Source organism: Oryzias latipes, chromosome 16 (genome assembly GCF_053564925.1).
Source record: "Oryzias latipes strain Hd-rR chromosome 16, Olatipes_Hd-rR_3.1".
Taxonomy (NCBI): domain Eukaryota; kingdom Metazoa; phylum Chordata; class Actinopteri; order Beloniformes; family Adrianichthyidae; genus Oryzias; species Oryzias latipes.
The window spans coordinates 23,258,254-23,277,340 of record NC_136252.1 but is presented as its reverse complement, the minus strand read 5'-3'; the positions used below and the strand labels follow the sequence as shown (position 1 = coordinate 23,277,340).

General features: G+C 38.5%; 3 protein-coding genes and 1 long non-coding RNA gene across 8 annotated transcripts; 1 reads left to right on the top strand and 3 right to left on the bottom strand.

The window, feature by feature from the left end:
- Positions 1–72: 72 nt before the first annotated feature.
- Positions 73–3,335, bottom strand: ing4 (inhibitor of growth family, member 4). Of its 4 annotated transcripts, XM_078933515.1 has the most exons (9): positions 3,185–3,335; positions 2,666–2,737; positions 2,221–2,387; positions 1,978–2,092; positions 1,786–1,897; positions 1,550–1,694; positions 1,395–1,429; positions 894–955; positions 73–794 (listed from the first exon to the last, which is right to left on the bottom strand). In XM_078933515.1, exons 1-8 carry the CDS (start codon positions 3,219–3,221, stop codon positions 916–918), a joined length of 723 nt encoding a protein of 240 aa, XP_078789641.1. In that variant the 5' UTR covers positions 3,222–3,335; the 3' UTR covers positions 73–794; positions 894–915. The 4 variants fall into 4 exon arrangements, with proteins under 4 accessions (XP_078789641.1, XP_011483736.1, XP_078789643.1 ...); XM_011485434.4 differs by lacking the exon at positions 1,395–1,429 and having other exon boundaries at positions 3,185–3,334; XM_078933517.1 differs by lacking the exons at positions 1,395–1,429; positions 3,185–3,335 and adding an exon at positions 2,956–2,974.
- A 225-nt stretch (positions 3,336–3,560) lies between these two features.
- Positions 3,561–13,411, bottom strand: nop2 (NOP2 nucleolar protein homolog (yeast)). 2 transcript variants are annotated; one of them, XM_004077971.5, is made up of 16 exons: positions 13,167–13,411; positions 11,939–12,058; positions 11,771–11,813; positions 11,624–11,688; positions 10,911–11,212; positions 9,945–10,182; positions 9,654–9,853; positions 8,662–8,751; positions 7,031–7,118; positions 6,758–6,898; positions 6,536–6,675; positions 6,278–6,367; positions 6,061–6,183; positions 4,478–4,575; positions 4,270–4,406; positions 3,561–4,187 (listed from the first exon to the last, which is right to left on the bottom strand). In XM_004077971.5, exons 2-16 carry the CDS (start codon positions 12,042–12,044, stop codon positions 3,772–3,774), a joined length of 2,277 nt encoding a protein of 758 aa, XP_004078019.1. In that variant the 5' UTR covers positions 12,045–12,058; positions 13,167–13,411; the 3' UTR covers positions 3,561–3,771. The 2 variants fall into 2 exon arrangements, with proteins under 2 accessions (XP_004078019.1, XP_078789639.1); XM_078933513.1 differs by lacking the exon at positions 13,167–13,411 and adding an exon at positions 12,966–12,984.
- Positions 13,412–13,420: 9 nt separating this feature from the next.
- emg1 (EMG1 N1-specific pseudouridine methyltransferase) lies at positions 13,421–14,948 on the top strand. The gene is made up of 5 exons (XM_004077969.5): positions 13,421–13,629; positions 13,749–13,850; positions 14,203–14,344; positions 14,419–14,624; positions 14,715–14,948. Exons 1-5 carry the CDS (start codon positions 13,480–13,482, stop codon positions 14,826–14,828), a joined length of 714 nt encoding a protein of 237 aa, XP_004078017.1. The 5' UTR covers positions 13,421–13,479; the 3' UTR covers positions 14,829–14,948.
- A 392-nt stretch (positions 14,949–15,340) lies between these two features.
- LOC144984586 (uncharacterized) lies at positions 15,341–18,059 on the bottom strand. Its single transcript, XR_013648385.1, has 3 exons — positions 17,792–18,059; positions 15,740–16,032; positions 15,341–15,657 (listed from the first exon to the last, which is right to left on the bottom strand). It is a non-coding gene; the product is annotated as an uncharacterized LOC144984586 (long non-coding RNA).
- Between the last annotated feature and the right edge of the window lie 1,028 nt (positions 18,060–19,087).

The following is a 19,087-nucleotide window of genomic DNA, read 5'->3' as shown; positions in this document are numbered from 1 at the left end:
TCTACAGGACACGTATGAAAACTGACACAAAGCAAGACGTTTTGTGTCGAGACTAAAAATCACACAGAACAGTTTGTTTTTTGAGGTAGTAGCTGTATTCAAATGATTGACAACACAATCACCCCCTCACCAATAATTCAGCTACAGAGATGATAATACTCAAGAAATATCTTGCTTTCTTTTTCTGTCAATTTTTAAAAATGAAATGGATAAAACTTACTATTAGAAAACGACTACTACTGCCTGTATGTAAATCTTACTAATTAACCATTACTCAAACAAAATATAGCATCCAAATGCTAAACATGGAAATCTAACCATCAAAGAAAAAAAAACTTAAACTGTCTGTTTTTAGTGAAAATACCAACAATTTCTAGTTGTATTAATTAAAAACAAGACAGTAAAATTGAAATTGATACTATTAACCAGTAAGGACATCGTAGTGTTTATTATTCACTTAGACAACAATATGCAAAAAGGAAATAAAACAAAGTCAATAAAAGCACCAAATGTAACTTGGGAAAAATGTCCACATTATTCTTAAAAAAGAAAAGAAAATTAACTTGAAATCTTAAATAAATTCAAATCCTCTCTGGTTCTTCATACACACTGTATTCGATCAAGGCAAACTTGTAAACACAAAATAAGAGCACCAAATGTAAAAAAAAGGATAAAAAAGTGTGAAATCTAAAGTTTTTAGGAATTAGTGAACAAATACTTTCTTCTTTTCACAAGAACCGTGTTGTCTAGGGTTTTACTTTCTCTTTCTGTCCTGAGAGCACCGTGGGCAGTACCTGCAAAAGAATAATGTCATGAAAAAAATGCAATTGTTTCAATTATTTTACAAATGTAATCAATTCATATTGTTAAATCCAGCTTTGATTGTTTCTCACCATTTGCCTCGTGGTTTGGTTGTTAAACCCACACATGCAAAATGGAACCACTCAATGGAGCACTGGAAAGACAAAAAAAAAAATTTAAGACTAAATAATTATTTAAAACCTGAAATAAACACATTTTAAGGAAATCCGTTTGTTGAATTTTCTTAGAGATTTTTTTTTATAATCCTACAAGTTGAGATGTAGTTACTGATATTTTATCATACTGTCATCAGTAATTCAATGTGCGTATTATTAATTATTTAAAATATCCCACATTTTATGAATTTTAACCAAATTGAACCAAAAACCAAACAAAAAGTGCACCACTTTTAAGACATGATTGTTTTATTTTGAGCTTTCTATAGTGTATTACAAGTCACCCAAAAATTCATCACTACGAAGATGATTTGACCCCATTTACATTTTTGTTATGCTATTAAAAAATATATAGATGTAGAAATAACTAAAAAGTGAAATCTGACTCATCTGGTAAGTAAAACAAAGAGAAACTACCCTTGTCTATGTCCACCTGCTTGCATACGACTCTTCTGAAACACAGATTTTATTCATTGGACTACTTATAGCTTTCTGAGGAAAATGAAGCAGTCCTCCATCATAAATAGAAACGCTATAGGAGTCTGCTATTGCAATTTACAGAAAAAACTCACTTCTGTGTTGTCACAGCCAATCATCTCGCCGTAGGACACCTGGTGACACAGGCAGTAGGTGGGTTCGTTGGGGTCCACAGGCATGTCCAGAACATCAGATGGGTGCACATTCCCAAAGTTAGATGAAGGGCTGTTGAACTCTCCTCTGAGGATTACATGAGGAGAACATAGATGAGATCATACGGCATAAAAAGTGTCAACTTTAAACGCCAAGTAGGGAAAAAAAGATCTCATACGGTTGAAGAAGTTTGACTTTCTTCTGTGCGCTCTTAGGACTGCCATCTTCATCTGAACTCTTCACCTTAGACCTCGTTTTAGCGACTTTCTTTTCTTTTTGTCTGGTGTCACCTAGAGAAAGAAATGGTTGACTAAACAGATTAAATTCTATAGTTCTGTAGTAAAAAAAAAACTAAAATAAAAGCACACACCTTTCTTCCCCTTACTAGAAGTAGAATCATAGTCTGTGCTTTCAATCTGCTTTTCCTTCAAGTCAGCTTCAAAGCGAGCCAAGTCCGTGTCCAGACGTCTGATGTGTTTGTCAACCTGTAAGACAAAAAAGAAATTCTTACAGCATCAGTTTAGACAGGCAGCCTCCATTTGTGGAGTCATGTCAACTCCCAAAAAGATGTTGGAATGAGATGTCTGTGTTTGCATGCCCAAAGGATACAAACCATTTCATAGGTCTGCATAGCCAGCTGCACCTTATCATCCCCAAACTCTTTGCATTTACTGTAGGATTGCTGAATCTGCCTCAGTATGGATAACTTCTGCTCAGAGGAAAGAGTCCGCGCGTTGGCTGTGTATTCTTTAGCCAGAGAGTCAATCTGTCCTTTTAGATCTGAAAAAGAAAATAATGTACACATATTTTAACTCAATTTGTCACTGAAAATGTATTAAAGGCATTTAAAAATTAGCAAATATTTACAAATTGCTTAACTTACAAATCTAAAGACATGTTTATTTAGGAATTGGGAGTTTTAAGGCATAAACTGAGTTCATAGTGAAATAGTCTATTACTTGATTCCATGTTGATGCAAACATATTTAAAGTTGCCTTTTGTTCCACGAATTTTTATATGGAATAATAATAATTTCAGTGTTTACAGTTGAAACTCACCTTCTGTCCTCTGATCGAGATCTCTCATTAAATTGAAGTTTCTCTGCAGCTCGAAGGGGAGATTTTCTATACCTGGTGGCGGCGGGAAACAGTGACATTTTTTTAACATGTACATTTCAGTGGCATTGTTTTATTATTCAAACACCAAACAACAGCGTGGCTGCTACTAGCAAAATATTGTTAGCGCACCGTAACACCACGATGCTATTCCTGTTATCTCCAAAATCTATTAAGTTAGTAATTCAAGAATATTTCGTATTGTGTTGTTAAATCCAAAGGTGACAACTTGCATCAACTGGAATGGCAAAGAGCATCCTTTTTCTCTTTTTTCGGTCAATGCGAGTGGTGCTTTCCAGCAAATAGACCGAGCCTAAACCCGGTAAACCCACATGAGACCGGCTCACTTTTTGCTCTACGGGGAGACCGACCAAAAGCGACAGTGTGCAAAGAAAAGAGAGAGAAAAAACCCAGCTTGGAGAGATATTTGTTTATGTACGTTCGGAGCACAAGTTAACTTACTGTCCAAATAATGCTCCAAATACATCCCCGCCGCCATCTTGCACAATGTAAACACAGCTTCCGTTCCGAAACGGGAGCCTCTGATTGGTCAAGAATTTTAGTCCGTCTAGGCCAAACTGCTGCCTAAACCGAATTCTTTTCATAAAATTAAACTGCATAGAAAGACTTTAAACATTATACTTCAACCATTTAATTTTAATGTTCAAATTTAGGATAAAAAATTATACTTCAATAACTACATTAACCTTAAATTTGCTCCTTTTATTTCCACATCAAGGTAATTTTATGTTCTCTTAATTAGTTTAGCTTTTCTAAATGTTTCTACTTAACCAGTTTAAAACACCACTGACAAAATGGACCATCAATCAAACAACCATTTTTCTTAAAAGGTTTATTTAATCATTTAAGTAGATTGTTGTTGCTTGAACAAATACGACTATTCTGTAAAACAAAGAGGAGACTCCAGTCTGTCCAGCACGATTACATGCAGCTCTGAAACCGAGCATGCCAACATCAGAACACACGAGCTGCTGTTGGGACTGTTAAAGTTCTTCTGTAACCTCAAGCATCCACCTGTAGTCCACACATCACTCTCTTTCGTGTTTTTTCAACATGGTCTTGAGTTTTTGGAATTTGTTTTTCCCCAATCTTTTCTTGAGAATTGTTGGTTTTTTTCTTTTCTTGGCCTGCTTTTTCTCAAATCGACTCCCTTCGTTTTTGTCAGATTTGGGGGCTTCGTTCTTGACGTCGGCCTTCACTGTAGGCTTCTTAACTCCGGCTGCCTTCACACCCTCTCCATCCATTTTAGCAATCTTTGCTTTTTTGGGGCCGGACTTTGATCTGTTTTCTTCTGTTGGCTTGAATGTTGTTCCATTGGGTTTGGTTTTTGGTTTTGATGCATCTCTCTTTTCCATTTGGCTCTTCTTCTTGTCATTTTTGGACAGAAGATCTTTAGGAGCAGACGGAGATGCCGTAGCCTCTGTGGTGTCCGTTTTCTCTTCTTCTAAAATGAGGAGAAACACAAAGAAGCTCACGTTGAACTGTAGAGATACCTGGAACAAAGCTGACATGAGAAAAGCCCTCACCTTTCTCTGCAGGCACAGTTGGAACCACATTGGAGAACTTCTTCAGCTTGGCTACAAAAAATCCATCCATGTTGTGGGAGTGCGGGTAAAATCTCCGCGTGAGTTTCAGAGAGGGATGGAATCGAAACTGTTTGAAACTAAAAGTGCAGACGCGTTAATGTTTAATAGATAACAGAAGTCTGGCTTTTTAGTGAGTCAGTCCACTTACTTGGTGAAGCCTTCTTTGCCAAAGTCGAGTCCGGTGGGAACTAATTTCACATTCCTTTTCTTCAGAGCGTAGTCCACCACCCACTCGTTCTCCTCTACCTGTTGGGTTCAATAAATTGTGAGCTAAACCATAAAGAATGAAAGCCATTGTTTTAGAAGTGCAGGATGGAGAAAACCATAGAATATATAACATTTACAAGCAAATTGTGCGTGGTGAGGCTTTTCAATAAGTACTTCTATAGTAAGCCTAAAACATGGAGTAGTAAAATACTCGCTTTGTCACAACTGCAATGATTAAAAAAAGCAAATTTCAAAAAAAGAATGACAGAAAATGGTTCTTTTCTGTTTTTTTTCCCCCATTCTAGAAGCACAAATATCATCAATAAATGGTGGTTCTATGTTTACAAAGGCTGGAGTTATCTTAAAACGACAGCTTTATATGACCTGGAGCCATCCGGTTCTGTGTGACAGGACTTCATGTCAGGAGGTGTTCCTATTATTCTAATACCATTTGATTTTGGTTCACAAGTTTGTAATTCAATATAATTTACTTTTCTATTATTGATTAGTATTATTATTAAAAAAAAAAAAAAAACTTTTTGGGAAAGAAAAAAAAAAAACGTTTTTTTTTAATTCAACCTATGGTTTAAACTGAACAAAAGTGAAAACATAATTAATAAAACTTAAATTTTCCATTAAAAGTCAAGTGATACGGACACTTTTGAAGGAAAATCAATTTGTAGATTTAATAATTGATGCTGCATTTGAAGACTAGGGCTGCACGATGAGGAAAACTTGCAATTTGTGATATTAGTGATCATTATGGTGATGATATAACTTGCGATACATGAACAAATAGCAGAACAACCAAAAAGATAAATTCAATTTCACTACAACAGTTTAATTAAATTAAGAGTCAACATAACTTAAGTCACACTCCTGACTACCCTCGTCTATATAGGAGGCGAGCATCCAACATAAAAGGGCTCCATCCGATAAAAGGATGCATAAAGGGATTCATTTGATTCGTTAAATACTTCAAGCTGCCATAGAATTGTTTCAGCACATGTAACAGGTAACCATTTATTGCAATTTTCACCGTCTTTTGCGATATGAATACTGCACAGCTTGATATCGTGATAACGATAATTTGGGGATTTATTGTGCAGGCCTAGTCAAAACACATTCATTTTTCTAACCCGGCTCAAACTAAGACAACTCTCCAATGTCTCCTAATTTGTTTGCAATATTTAAAATAGGTTTGAATTGTGTTTCCCTCAGATGTTGATGCAACAATGACTTCATTTTCCTCCCTGCCGCATTTCCACTTCTAAGAGGGGATTTTTTTTTGTTTGTTTTGTTTGAAGAAACCAGTACTTTTGAGGGGAAAAAATTATAAGAGATAATGGCTGATTGTTTTTAAAAGACATTAAGAATTATTAAATATGGGGACATACATATTCCTTCTAAAATCTAAAAAACAAAAACAAATCGGAGACAGATCTGTTTTATTGTGAGTTTACTTTTTAAAAAAAAACAAGTAGCAAGTGTTGTGCACAAAAGCCCACTTGTATAAGCGCATACCGTTATTGAGCATGTGCAGTAGACCACGTATCCTCCTGAAGGTGACTCAGCATTGACAGAATCAATAGCAGAGAGAATGAGCTCTTTCTGCAAGTGAGCCGAGCGCAGGATATCCGCCTCATCCTACCGGCAAACAGAGTTAAAAGAAAAAAATATTAAAGCAAAAACTAAACACCAGGAATCATAATGATAATAAAAATAATTGTTCTTTTTTAACCTTGCTGGTCTTTACAGCTGGATCTTTGGCAATGACTCCGGTTCCCGAGCAGGGTGCGTCAAGCAGAACTCGATCAAACCCGCCCATTACCTTTGACAAAATGTCAATGTTAAATGCAGCCAAACCATCCAGCTGAACACAGGAAAGATTCAAGAAGCTGCAAAAGTAAAAGCTAAGGCCCTCAGACAGTTGACAGCACTGATCCTAAACACAACACCGTAACAAACGAAACGCACGCTGTTAACCACACGTACGTACCTTTGGGAACTGCCTGCCATCATAGTTGCAGACAACGGTGTTGGTGACCCCCAAACGATGAATATTTCCCACCACGCTCTTCAGTCTTTCAGAGTTGGCATCGTTTGCAACAATAACTCCTGTGTTTCTCATAAGCTGGGCTGAGAGTTGAAACAAACGCATAAGACTTTTGAATTTGCCGGAAACGTTAAGGTAATTGTCACGAATAAGAAGATAAATTACCTATGTAGGTGGTCTTGCCTCCTGGAGCTGAACTCATGTCCAGCACCATCTCTCCTTCCTGTGGAGAAAGAGCCATGACAGGCAGAAAGCTGGAGGCTCCCTGCAGCATGTAGTGACCAGCCAGATACTCAGGGGTCGCACCTGCACAAAAACACACACACACACACAAGGTGAAGAACTGAAGCAAAATGTTTCTTAGCTGCAGTCAGTCTGAGACACTCTTCAATAAAGACTTGATTGACTTAAGTTCTGAGCACTAAAACAGAAACTCACCAACTGGAACAGATGAGTCATAGATAACCAGTCCAACTTTAGACCATTTCCCAATTGGATCAAGGTTAACCCCTCTGTTAATCAAAGCCTGAGCAAGAAAAAGTAAAACAAGGTCAACATTTGACACTGGTTTCTGCAGAACATGCACATGCAAATCTTAAAAAAACTTAACACATAAGTTTCATTTAAGTATTTAGGTGGTTTTCTTCTTGCAAGACTTATTGTCAACTTTAGGCCTCTAGGAAGAACATAAACACATTTAACCAGGAAGAGTGTCCACCTGGGGGAGAATTTGGGTTTTAATACCCAGTTGGTTTTAAAGCTGCGTCCACACTGAACACAATTTGCACGTCAAATTCGCATCGGATGCCTCTCCTTTGACGCGCATTATATTCACTGCTCAACACTTGTCAAGAAATTGTTTTCCTAAGTTTGACGCTCCAGACGTGTGTGGGAGGAGCTACTGCCGAGTTTTCTGGACTTCATTTATTGCATTATCATGGAAAACATGGACAATGTTGAGTGAGTAGCTTGGGTTTATATGTTTTGGAGAGCTCGGCAAGGGTGTGTCCAAACTCCAGGGCTGCGTCCTTCAATGGCCGCGGCCTTCCCCGGCGACGTCGGCCGGATGTTAGCTGCCGTGAATTTGGACGAGTCTAGCCTTTAAATAATTCCAGCCGTTACATCAGCGAATGTCCTGTCGCCTAGCAACTGTAAGTCCCAATCAGAGAGGAGTAGTGAACCAGGCATGGAGTTGAAAATTTTCCTGGCTTATTTGATCCGACTTTCAATCTAGTAGGTGTAATTATAAAAAGGTGTAATTATCTCCAAGTCCGCCATTGTTGTGAGAAAATCTATGGGTTCGGCCGCAATGCATCTTGGGATACATCAGACCAATCCTTGGTCAGGAAAAAGTTGGCCGTATTCGTTGGCCGCGTTTGAAGGAATCGTTGAATTTAGACAGCACTTGTCGGAGCGCTGTGACGTAAGCAGACTACAAATGCAGCCCAGGAAGAACGCAGCCCTCCAATTTGGACACACCCATAGAATTTGCTTTGATTTAGATCTAGACAACTTCCTCCTGTACATCTGCTCACAATCATTTTGTTATTATGCACATTTGTCAAACCGTAACAGGCAAATTATTTTATTCAGAGAGGATCAGGAAAATTTGCAGCCTGTCGAAACAAAGTTCTTTGTATTTCTGAATTAGTTAGATCAATATTTAACCTCAGAGGTCCTGTGTCATTGACTAGCTTCTTCCTTAACCCTCCAACACCTGAGATGTCACCAGCACCACACGCTCTTTGACACAGACCAAATCTTCAACTGTTTACGTGATCAATGTGAATCACCTGATTCTGACGTGGAGAAAAGCAGCTTCTCATATCGGCTTTGCAACAATGTGCAACACACTACTAATATAAAATGCTGTATATGACCACAAGGCTGCTTTTCTGTGCTTCAGAGTCCACTGGAATTGTGTTATTTGTGTGATCGGGTAAAGAGTTACGATAGCCTAAAGAATGTAAACACTGGAGCTTTAGCTTTTTAACAGGTGAGGACAGATGCGTCCTCTACTACCCGCTTATGAGGTAATCTAAGATGCTAAATGTCTAAAGGTAAGTTACCTGTGCAAGGTCCCGCCTTCGTGTTTTCAGCGTGTTGGTCCGAATTGTGACAGGTCTCTGAATTTCATTGGCTTCAAGGAAATCAACCAGCTGTGAAACAACAACAAACCTTTTAGGCATAAAACTTTCAACCAAACATCAACAACTCTGTGTCTAATATTGTAGTAGGTTTAGGGGATGTCATCTGGACTTGGTTTTAAAGTTGGAAGACGTTTCACCTCTTATCCAAGAGGCTTTGTCAATTCTGGAATAGCTGGTCTAAGAGCTGGTATATATGTGCAGCTCCTTCAGCGTCAGACTGAGACATCCTAAGTGTCTGAAGGAGCGACACCGCAGGTCGTTTCTACCTGCTGCCGTTAGACTGTACAACCTTAACTGCTCCCAGTGAACCACGTTAACCAACATCATCGGCTCTGTCATATTTCTTTTATCCTGTGCAATAACCGATATATGGTCATCCTGTGCAATTTTTTTTTTATTTTTATTTTTTGGAAATGTATGTGTATATTGTGTATATATGTGAGTATATTGACTCCATAGTTTGTTTCTTTTATATATTGCTCTCTCTCTCTGCACTGTACTGCTGCCGCAAAAAAGGAAATTTCCCCATCGTGGGACGAATAAAGGAATATCTTATCTTATCTTATCTTATCGTTAATAGTCCTTTGTCCTCAGCTGGGGGTTGGGGAGTCAGTGACTCGCTCTCCACATTGGTCCTCTCTTTCCCGACCCGAAACCACATAGGCTAAGTGGACAACACCTCCAGTTTCAGGTCTGACTCCTCCCCCATGAGCGCATATATACCAGCTCTTAGACCAGCTATTCCAGAATTGACAAAGCCTCTTGGATAAGAGGTGAAACGTCTTCCAACTTTGAAACCAAGTCCAGATGACATCCCCTAAACCTACTACAATGGAACCAACCTGGATGAATGAGAGTCTTCATAGATCTGTGTCTAATAAACAAAAACCCTGAAAGTTCAAAGAACTCACCTCAGAGAGAGGAAAGAGTTCCATCAGTTTGTCGATGAGGAAGCTGTTGTAGCTGTAATAGGTGCAGAGATCTTTCTTGAGGAGAGAGACATAGTCTCCTCGGGCTTTGCCCTCCTCCCTTTTTGCTGAGAAGTTACAGAGAACATCCACGTTGTCCTTTATTCTCTGATGGATGGTCTTCAGGTCCAGAGACAGCATTCCTAAAGGTAGATATGATGATTAGGGTGGCTGTGAAGAAAGTCATTTCTAGTTTTTGGTTCGATGTTTCTGCAGTAGATAGAAATACCCCACCCTCTTTTTCACTCTCCTCTGGATCCGGCAGCCGGAATCTGTCCACCTCATCTGTGTTGGTTTCTAAGGTGCCGTCCTCATCCATGTCTTCGTCTTGCTGTTCATCTTTTTCGTCCCCATCATCTTCCTCCTCCTCCTCTTCTTCATCATCATCATCGTCATCATCATCTTCACTCCCAAGGTCCATTAATTTCTTTTGCTTTTTCTCCTTTTTGGCTGCACGTTCAATTGGAAGAAGCTGATTGCAGAAAAAAATATTTCTTTAAATTCACAACAATGATTGTCGGGTTACAAAAATTCATTCTTTCTGCTTTTCAAAGGATGAAAGTGTTTCTACAGCAGAGCCCGATTCTTATATTTTTACTGTAAGGATGGAAAAAAAATATATATATGTGTGTGTGTGTGTGTGTGTGTGTTTTTTCCTATTTCTAAAGACTTCTGAATGTGAATTTGTCAACATGAATTTAATGGTGACATTGGACAACAAAAGTTCTTAAAAGAACAGAAGACAGGCAGAGGCCTTTACAGTATGAGGTAAAAGCAAGTTACCGGTACTCTAACTTTGTAAGATAGAAACATAACTATTCATCTTACTAAGACCATAATCTTGGGTAAATAAATGCTGTCTACTGCTGGACAAATCCTCCACACAAGGTTCTCAAAGGTGTTTTAAGACCAGAAAGTTCCCAGTTCAGAGTTCTTACATTGGAAAGTAAGAGAACTGTGAGACATCTTTGTCAGCTGGTATTGACATTTGAAACTCAATGATGAAGTGGTGTAAGAATGATGCCTGTTTTATTTCTTTGATGTGCATTTGAATCACAGAAGTCTTTTAGTCCATATCTAATTCTACTTTCGAGTATTTAATGATTTAGACAATTTGTTTTCTTTTACCCAATTGCAAGTTGTCACTTTAAAAAAAACCCACAAGCTAAACGATGTAGTAATCAAGAAAAGATCACTTACATCCTCTGCATCGCTGTCCTCTTCCTGTGCTTCATCTTCACTCCCATCATCCAGAGCCCCATAGTCATCAACCATGTCTTCGTCACTGTCATCTTTATCATCCTCGTCTCCCTCTACTTCTTTTATTTCTGTTTTTGCAGGGCCTTTGCTTCCCTTCTGCTGAAGCTGAACTTTCTCCTCCTCATATTCATCACCATCACTTTCTTCCCAGAGTTCCTCGCTGTCGTCTTCACTTCCCGCCTCATCGGCCTTACGCTTTCTCTTTGTAGGTTTCAACCACTTACTGTTTTCATCTGTAAAACCTTTATAGGAATTGACATAAAAAAGTTTGGGCATCAACATTTAAACACCAACAAATAGAAAAATTAATATCCGAAACAATTTATGAAAAATTGAATAAAACATCTAGATAATAAATAAAGGTGGACAAAAGCATAATTCCTCCAGTTCCCTGTGAGTGTCACTGAAGTACCCCTAAAACAACTACGTCCCTGATTTATTTGAGTTAGCTAAAAAGTATATTTAACAAATTCATACGTGCCAAAAAAGAATACATTTCATTTTCTCATTTTTTAAAGTACAACTGTAATTCTTTCTGCATACCACAGATTGTGGGGGAAAAACTCCTGCTGCATTCTGCCTCTTTTTACGTGTTAAAAACAAACCAACAAATAAATAAATAAAAAAATAAAAAAAATCACACTAAACTGTACCTTTTTTGGGCTGTTTTTTTGGAACTTCCTTGAGATTTTTGGAATTGTCTGCTCTCTTTGCAGCTCTGAAAATTCAGACCAAAAAAATCCACAAAAATCAATTTACATCACATAAGGAGTCGACACTTTTAGCCAGCCTACTCGTACCGTTTCCTGGCTCTGCTTGACAAACGCTTTGGTCCAGTATCCTCTACAAAGAAAGAAACATATATTAAAATAGGTTATGCAATTGGATTTTAATATATAAAAAGGCACTTTTACAAACCACTATTGATTCATAAACTAATAACGGACAGAAAACAAATAAATCCTTACCATCAGTAATAAACTTTGCGAGTTCAACCTCTGCCCCCTTCTGCTTCCTGGCTTTCTTACCAGGTCCTCTCTTCACTTTGTTGGTGGGATCCAACTTCCGACCCATGGCTCTGACTTACACTAAGCATTACAGACAGAAAAATGCACCAATGCATATAAAATAAAACCAACTGTTGGGGAGGAATGTCTTTTGGATGCATAGATAGAACAACAACATACATTTCAATGTAAAATATTAACCACCTTTTGTTTTAGCATCTTAAGCTATTTACAAGTGACGCTTACAGATGCTTGGTTTTAGCCAATCTGTTATCAGTTTTAGATTTTTATTTTATACATCATGACACAATATCATACAAAACTCTCAAAGAAGATGATAACATGGCATAACCTTGTAGGGGCTGTACAAAAGACATAATACGCAGTGATTTACTGATGACCAAACACAATACTTTGAAGCAAAATTATTATTATTTTTATTAAAATAAAATAAGTATGAAAAACAAGGGAGCCAAAAGAATAGAAATGTAAAAATAAAACGGAAACTAAAACAATAACCAAGTAGAGACTAGTTGAAAGATTATTTTTGCCGTTTTCCAGGTTTGGATGGTTTTACTGATAAAATATATTATGAATTTATTTATAAAGCATAAAAAGTGAGTTTGCTGTATCTACATTTGCTGCAATGAATGTGATATGTGCCAAACAATAAAATGTTAATAATGTCCTATAATGACTAAGTTTGCCATGAATATTTCACACAAAGGGGAAATGTAAACTTAAATATATTGATCTAATTAGTTTTAGCTAAAGTAGAAACTCAAGAAAAAAATCTTTATAATAAATCAAAAGCGTGACATAATATTATATGTCCCACACAATTCTAAGGACTGGCGTTTATCTACCGTGGTTAGCAAATATATTTGGGTGGTAATAATATGCGAGCAGTTTCAAGACTCAATGACATATAAACAGATGTGCATTTGTGACCGTTGACTAGTTTGTTCAAAGTTATTCATTTACGTACATACAACACGTTGTAGAATAACCCTATAGCAGTAGCAAACAAATGTTTTTCACCACCAGGAACAGATAGAACCATCACGAATCCGACGAGCAGAACTTCTTTGCATGACCGCACGCAGTGGCCGAGAAAAATGCCAAAACCTTAGCGAACACAAATATGACTGCATTGGCTGAAGAGATAAATACATTTTACTATACTTACACAACAGATATTCCAGGGGAAACCGAGTTTAAACGTGGTGTGTGAAGAGAATTTAGCACACGTGAATTTTCTTCAGCACGTTGCAGAAGTACATCCGTCGCACACAAATGACATCACTGAGAACGCGCAAGTTAAATCTTAATTAATTAAAAAATACATATATATATATTCAAAGCGGTGAAAATGATAAATATTTCTAGAGAGTACAACGTATTTTCTGTTCTCATTGAAAGTTGTTCCGAAATTAAGTTAAAGTTTCAGTGACGCACTAATCATGCGACTCGAATAGGAGGCTCCAGCGAAAGAAGACAGCATGGCTACCTCCGAAGGAAAGAAGCGTGGTCTGGAGCATTTGGACGAATATGAACCCAAACCTGCGAAGTATATGCGAAGCCTTCACGACCGAATGGCAGAAAGGAGACTTGTTGTCATTTTGGAGGGGGCCTCGTTAGAAACAGTGAAGGTGACGCGTCAGAGACTCGGAAGTTGCATGGCAGCATCTGCCCTGCTCATCACATTAGGTCATTATTTATAAATCTTCTTCAATCGATATTTCGTTTTGTGTCTCCCCCTGTGTTACAGGTCGGAAAAACGTTTGAGTTGCTAAACTGCGATCAACACAAAAATATTATTGTCAAAAGTGGGAGGGATCCGGGACAAGTTAGACCAGACATCACACATCAGGTCAGTATTTCTTCTATTGATCGTAGCCACAGTGAGTCAGAGAAAGATGTGTTGTTGCATTATCAAAAATAAGAAATGTGTTTTTCCGGTTCTGTTGTGTTTAGTTGATTGTTTTTCATTCTAAGCATCACATCTCTAAATATCTGGCTATCAAAGACTCACCGCAATGAAAATTGTGTTTTTAACATCGTCTTTTAGAATTTTCTTATTATGGCAGACATATATAAAGAAAAAAATTAGATTAAAGTTTTTTCTTTTTGTGGTGAATTGAAATAGTAAGAGTTATTGTTTTGTTGTTTGTCTTCAATAATGAGTCAGTCATGATTTGTGCTTTTTAATTGCTTCATTACAGTGTCTTCTGATGCTGATGGATAGTCCATTGAACAGGGCAGGCCTACTGCAGGTTTACATCCATACAGAGAAAAATTCCTTAATAGAGATCAATCCACAGACGCGCATCCCAAGAACGTTCACACGCTTCTGTGGCCTGATGGGTAAAGCTGGAATGGTGTAGTTTGTGTAGACAATGTCATCTTCTTCTTCTAATTTGCTTTTTAACCTTATTTAGTCCAGCTTCTGCACAAGCTGAGTGTCAGAGCAGCTGATGGTCCTCAAAAGCTTCTGAGGCTCATTAAGAATCCAGTGTCTGACCACTTGCCTCCTGGCTGCCCTCGCATCGCCACCTCCTTCTCTTCGGGGGAAGCCGTGGGTCCCAGGACGTTGGTGCCCGAGGGACCGGCTGCTGTGGTGATCGGAGCATTTGCACACGGAGCGGTGAGAAAACTAAAATGATTTTGACCATTTTACCAATCTGTGTGCATCAGACATCCATCCAATTTTTTTATGTTTGTGCTCTTTAAACAGGTGAACGTGGACTACACAGAAAAGACTGTGTCTATAAGTAACTATCCCCTATCTGCTGCACTAACCTGTGCAAAAATATGCAGTGCCTTCGAGGAAGTGTGGGGCGTCCTGTGACAAACAGATTTTGAATTAATAGTTGACAAACAGGACCTGTTGCGTGTATGGATGCGGTCTTAGTGGATGGACCAAATGTCCAGTAATGACAAATGGACTTATTAAACATGTACTGTGTTATTCTGTACTATACCCTTTTGTTTAGACACCACACAATGAAAATGTTTACCACATGACTGTATTTTAGATCTAAACTGGGCAGTCTAAATAAAAATAAGGATCTTTGTTGTAAAGTTTAAAAAAAAATGTTACTTATCTTTTAGTCTGTTATTAGTTGCTGCAAGTTTAGAGGCCACATTCACACACTATTCTGAATCTTTTAGAATCTTTTCATTCAACATGGGAAACTTTGGATCCATGGTAACCCACCAAAGAGATCAACTAACATGAAAAAGGAAATAATTTCTCTGTGGAAACATCCTACATGTAATCAATGCATGTAGGATAAATAAAACATGTAATCACTTGATACTCTCCAAAGTAACAAGACAAGAATTAATTCACACAGTTACTGTCTCTTAACAGGTTTTCTTGTAAGAATGTTTAGGTTTTTTCTGGTTGTACATCAACCATTGATGGCAACTTATCCACCCCTCAGCTACCCGTTTTTCTGTATATTCTTTGCTTGTGCAGCTTGAATTTTTGCAGATCTTTGCTCCCTGACTGCAGTTTTCCTCAACTCGGGCAGCTGGTTTCACAGCTTTGCCTTTTTGATTGTGCCCTCATGTGTGTCTTGCCCTTTGGTTTATGGGATTTCCCTCTTGATCGGAGAGTCATTTTTTGGGGATTTCACAGGGTTTGTCTTAACTGGCCTTTTGCCTGTTAATATCTGGTGTGAGAAAAGAGGGGACAACAAAGAGTGTTGGATTACTGCTGGTACACATTTTAGAAAAGCGGCAAAACAAAATTACCTTTTTGTTGAGTCTCAGTGATGCACTTCTTGTAGTCCGCACAAATGCCTCATTGTTTACTAGCCTTTTGGTTGCAGCCTTGACCTGCCTGTTGTTTTTTGTGACATCATAGCCTTCGGCAGCAAGTTTTTGCTTGAGCTGTGCCATGGAGATGCCGCCTCCATGTTTGTACAGATGCACCACACCATGGACAAGCTTAGATACTTCGGGTAAAGCCAGCTTGGTGGAGTCTTTCTCGGTTGCATTCTTAGTCTGCGTTTGAATCCAATGCTTTAAAAGACGTAAAGGAGTCTCTAAAAAATAAAAAAACTTTACTTTAAAAGGTTATAGTTTAGTCTTATGCTAATCTTTCTCAACAAAGTTCCCGCGTGTACTTTTGTCCTGATTAAAGCTCTGCAGAGACATTGTACATTCAGTCATATTATTCACTCTGTATCTTAAGCTAATCTTCTTAGTAAAAATAGATCGTTTATCTTTTTCGACCAATATAATCAATTTCAAATGCCTTTTGATCCTGAATACAAAGCTTTTTTAGTTTGGAACACACTTTATATACAACAAAGACACTTAACATAGCAGACAAATACTCTTTTGAATTTGTTTTGTTAAAACTATTAAAAAGAATTCTAGGAATTATCTTTATTAACAATAAAATAATTTGCAAGTTAGAATGAAAATCAGCAGAAGTTGACTGGTACATCACATTCAACGATGTGGGGAGCCTTTATTGCAAATTAATACCTTACTTATTGAGTAAACAAATTCATTTATGAGTCGAGATGCATTTTCCAGGACAATGAAAAGCCTCTTATAAATCATGGGAGATGTGTCTCATGGCTACTGAAGTGGAATGTTGACAAATTCGCCATCGAGACCAGACGCGACCCAGGTGAGATGATGAGAGACGCTTCTCTTGTTGCTATGGTTTTGAAAGGATGGCATGAAAGTTTTAAACCATTTCCAACAATTATAACACACTAAAGAGCAAATAGAAGGTTTCCCAAGTTCCAAACAGAACTGCCTGTAAAGGTAAACGCATCAACAGCAGCCACATCCAGTGACAATGGAATGACGACTGGTGAGAGCAGAGCCAACACACAGCAGTGATGCTGACATGAATTGTTTTGTTTTTTACAGCAGTGGACCGCTGTAAAAAAGTGTGGCAGAGGAGGTGGTGCAATGATTGTAAGAAAAACGCACCACTTGTCAACACAAAGAAAAAAAAGCTTAAGAGTCCATTAACACAAAGCCATGGATGAGAAAATCCAATCACAGCACTTATTCTCGTACAACTCTGCCAAAGAGCAAGAAAACACTGGGGAGATGGTTTATTCCGCCAAGAGGGACACCATGACCAAACCTGTTTCCTAGTCAAACAGAGTTTGTGAATGTCATGTTTGGTAAAAATCGACGTTCACAATAAAAGTTGCAGTTTTTTGTTTTGTTTTTACATTTTTTCCACCTTAGTTCAGATAAGAATGTTGAGAAAATGTATTTTGTGGACTTCCTCCTTTTTAATTTTACGAGTCTTGGTAAAGATTTGACTTTGCCAGTTTAGCTCGTGCTGGTTTGCGGCGCCTTCCATCCGTGAAACCCGAGTTCGACTCCGGGCTGCTCCCTATTCCCTTCTCTACCTATGCCGGTTCCAAGCCCGGTTTGAGAAGGTTGCGTCAGGAAGGGCATCCGGCGTAAAACATTGCCAAATCTACCATGCGACTCGTTCGCTGTGGCGACCCCTGATGGGAGAAGCCGAAAGTGGAAGAAGGTAAAGATTTGACTTACCAATAAGGATCAAATTTAAATCTATTGTAAATGCAGCAGATTAAACATACATTGTATTTTAATTTTATCAATGAAGCAGATGATCCTCTAAAACTCATTATTTATCAAGGTCAGTGTTTCCCAAGCCTGGTTCTTGGGGAACACTGACTCAGGTTTTACTCCTCAAAGTACCATTAATTTTGTTTTTTTAGTTAACCATATTAAAATGATTGTACAGTTTATCAAAGAAATTCAGAACTATTACAACTGCTGGTTCTGACAGTTACTTACTGGGCAGCACATCTTTCCTCCCTCGTGTCGGATCTTCAGGCTCAGGGTTCTGGATGGCTCGTTTCAGAAGCTGTCCCAGACGCCTGGCTCCAGCTTTTCCAAGGCCTCTGCCAGTGGGGTTCTTTTTGCTTGTTCCTGCCTCTTCCATCAGCTCTAAAGTTGTGCTTTCCCTTTTTTTTTTTCTAAAACTGTTTCCACCAGAATTAGTTAGACACTTTCACCTCTGTCCTTCCTTTACAAAAAGAAAAAAAATGTTGCAGTTTTGAATGAAAATGGTACAGTTCTTCTATGATATTTGAAAAAAAATCTTCTGTTGCTATGTTCTTTTGAAGCCGGATTAGAAGTCATTGAAGCAGGCACATCAATTAAAGAAGTAAAAACCAGAAAGACAAATAGGTAGATCTATTATTACTTTACGTTTTTTGAAGGTAAAAAAATGTGTATACTATAATAATAATCTATACTACCAAAAGTATTCACTCAACTGCCTTGACTCAAATGAACTGAAGTACCATCCCATTCCTAACCCGGAGAGTTCAGTGTGATGTTGGTACATCTTTTGCAGCTATCACAGCTTCAACTCTTCAGGGAACTCTGTCCACAAGGTTGAGGAGTGTGTTTGTAGGAATTTTTGACCAGTCTTCCAAAAGTACATTGGTGAGGTCACACACTGATGGAAAAGGCCTGGTTCTCAGTCTCTGCTATAATTCATCCTAAAGGTGTTCTATTGGGTTCAGGTCATGACTCAGTGCGGGCCCGTCAAGTTCATCTACACCAGACTGTCATCCATCTTTTCATGGACCTCGCTTCGTGCACTGGTGCAGTCATGTTGGAAAAGGAAGGGGCCGCTTCAAACTGTTCCCACAAGGTTGGGAATATGGAATTGTCCAAAATGTTTTGGGATCCCGAAGCACTCAGAGTTCCTTTCACTGGAACTAAGGGGCCAAGCCCAAGTCCTGAAAAACAAGTCCACACCATAATATCTCCTCCACCAAATTTCACACTCTGCAGAATGCAGTCAGAAATGTACTGTTCTCCTGGCAACCTCCAAACCCAGACTCGTTCATCACATTAGCAGATGGAAAAGAGTGATTCATCACTCCAGAGAAGCGTCTCCACGTCTCTAGAGTCCAGTGGTGGCGTGCGTCACACCACTGCATCCAACGCTTTGCATTGCACTTGGTGATGTGTGGCTTGGATGCAGCTGCTCAGCCATGGAAACCCTTTCCATGAAGCTCTCTGTGTACTGTACTTGGACTGATTTGAAGGTCACATGACGTTTGGAGCTCTGCAGCA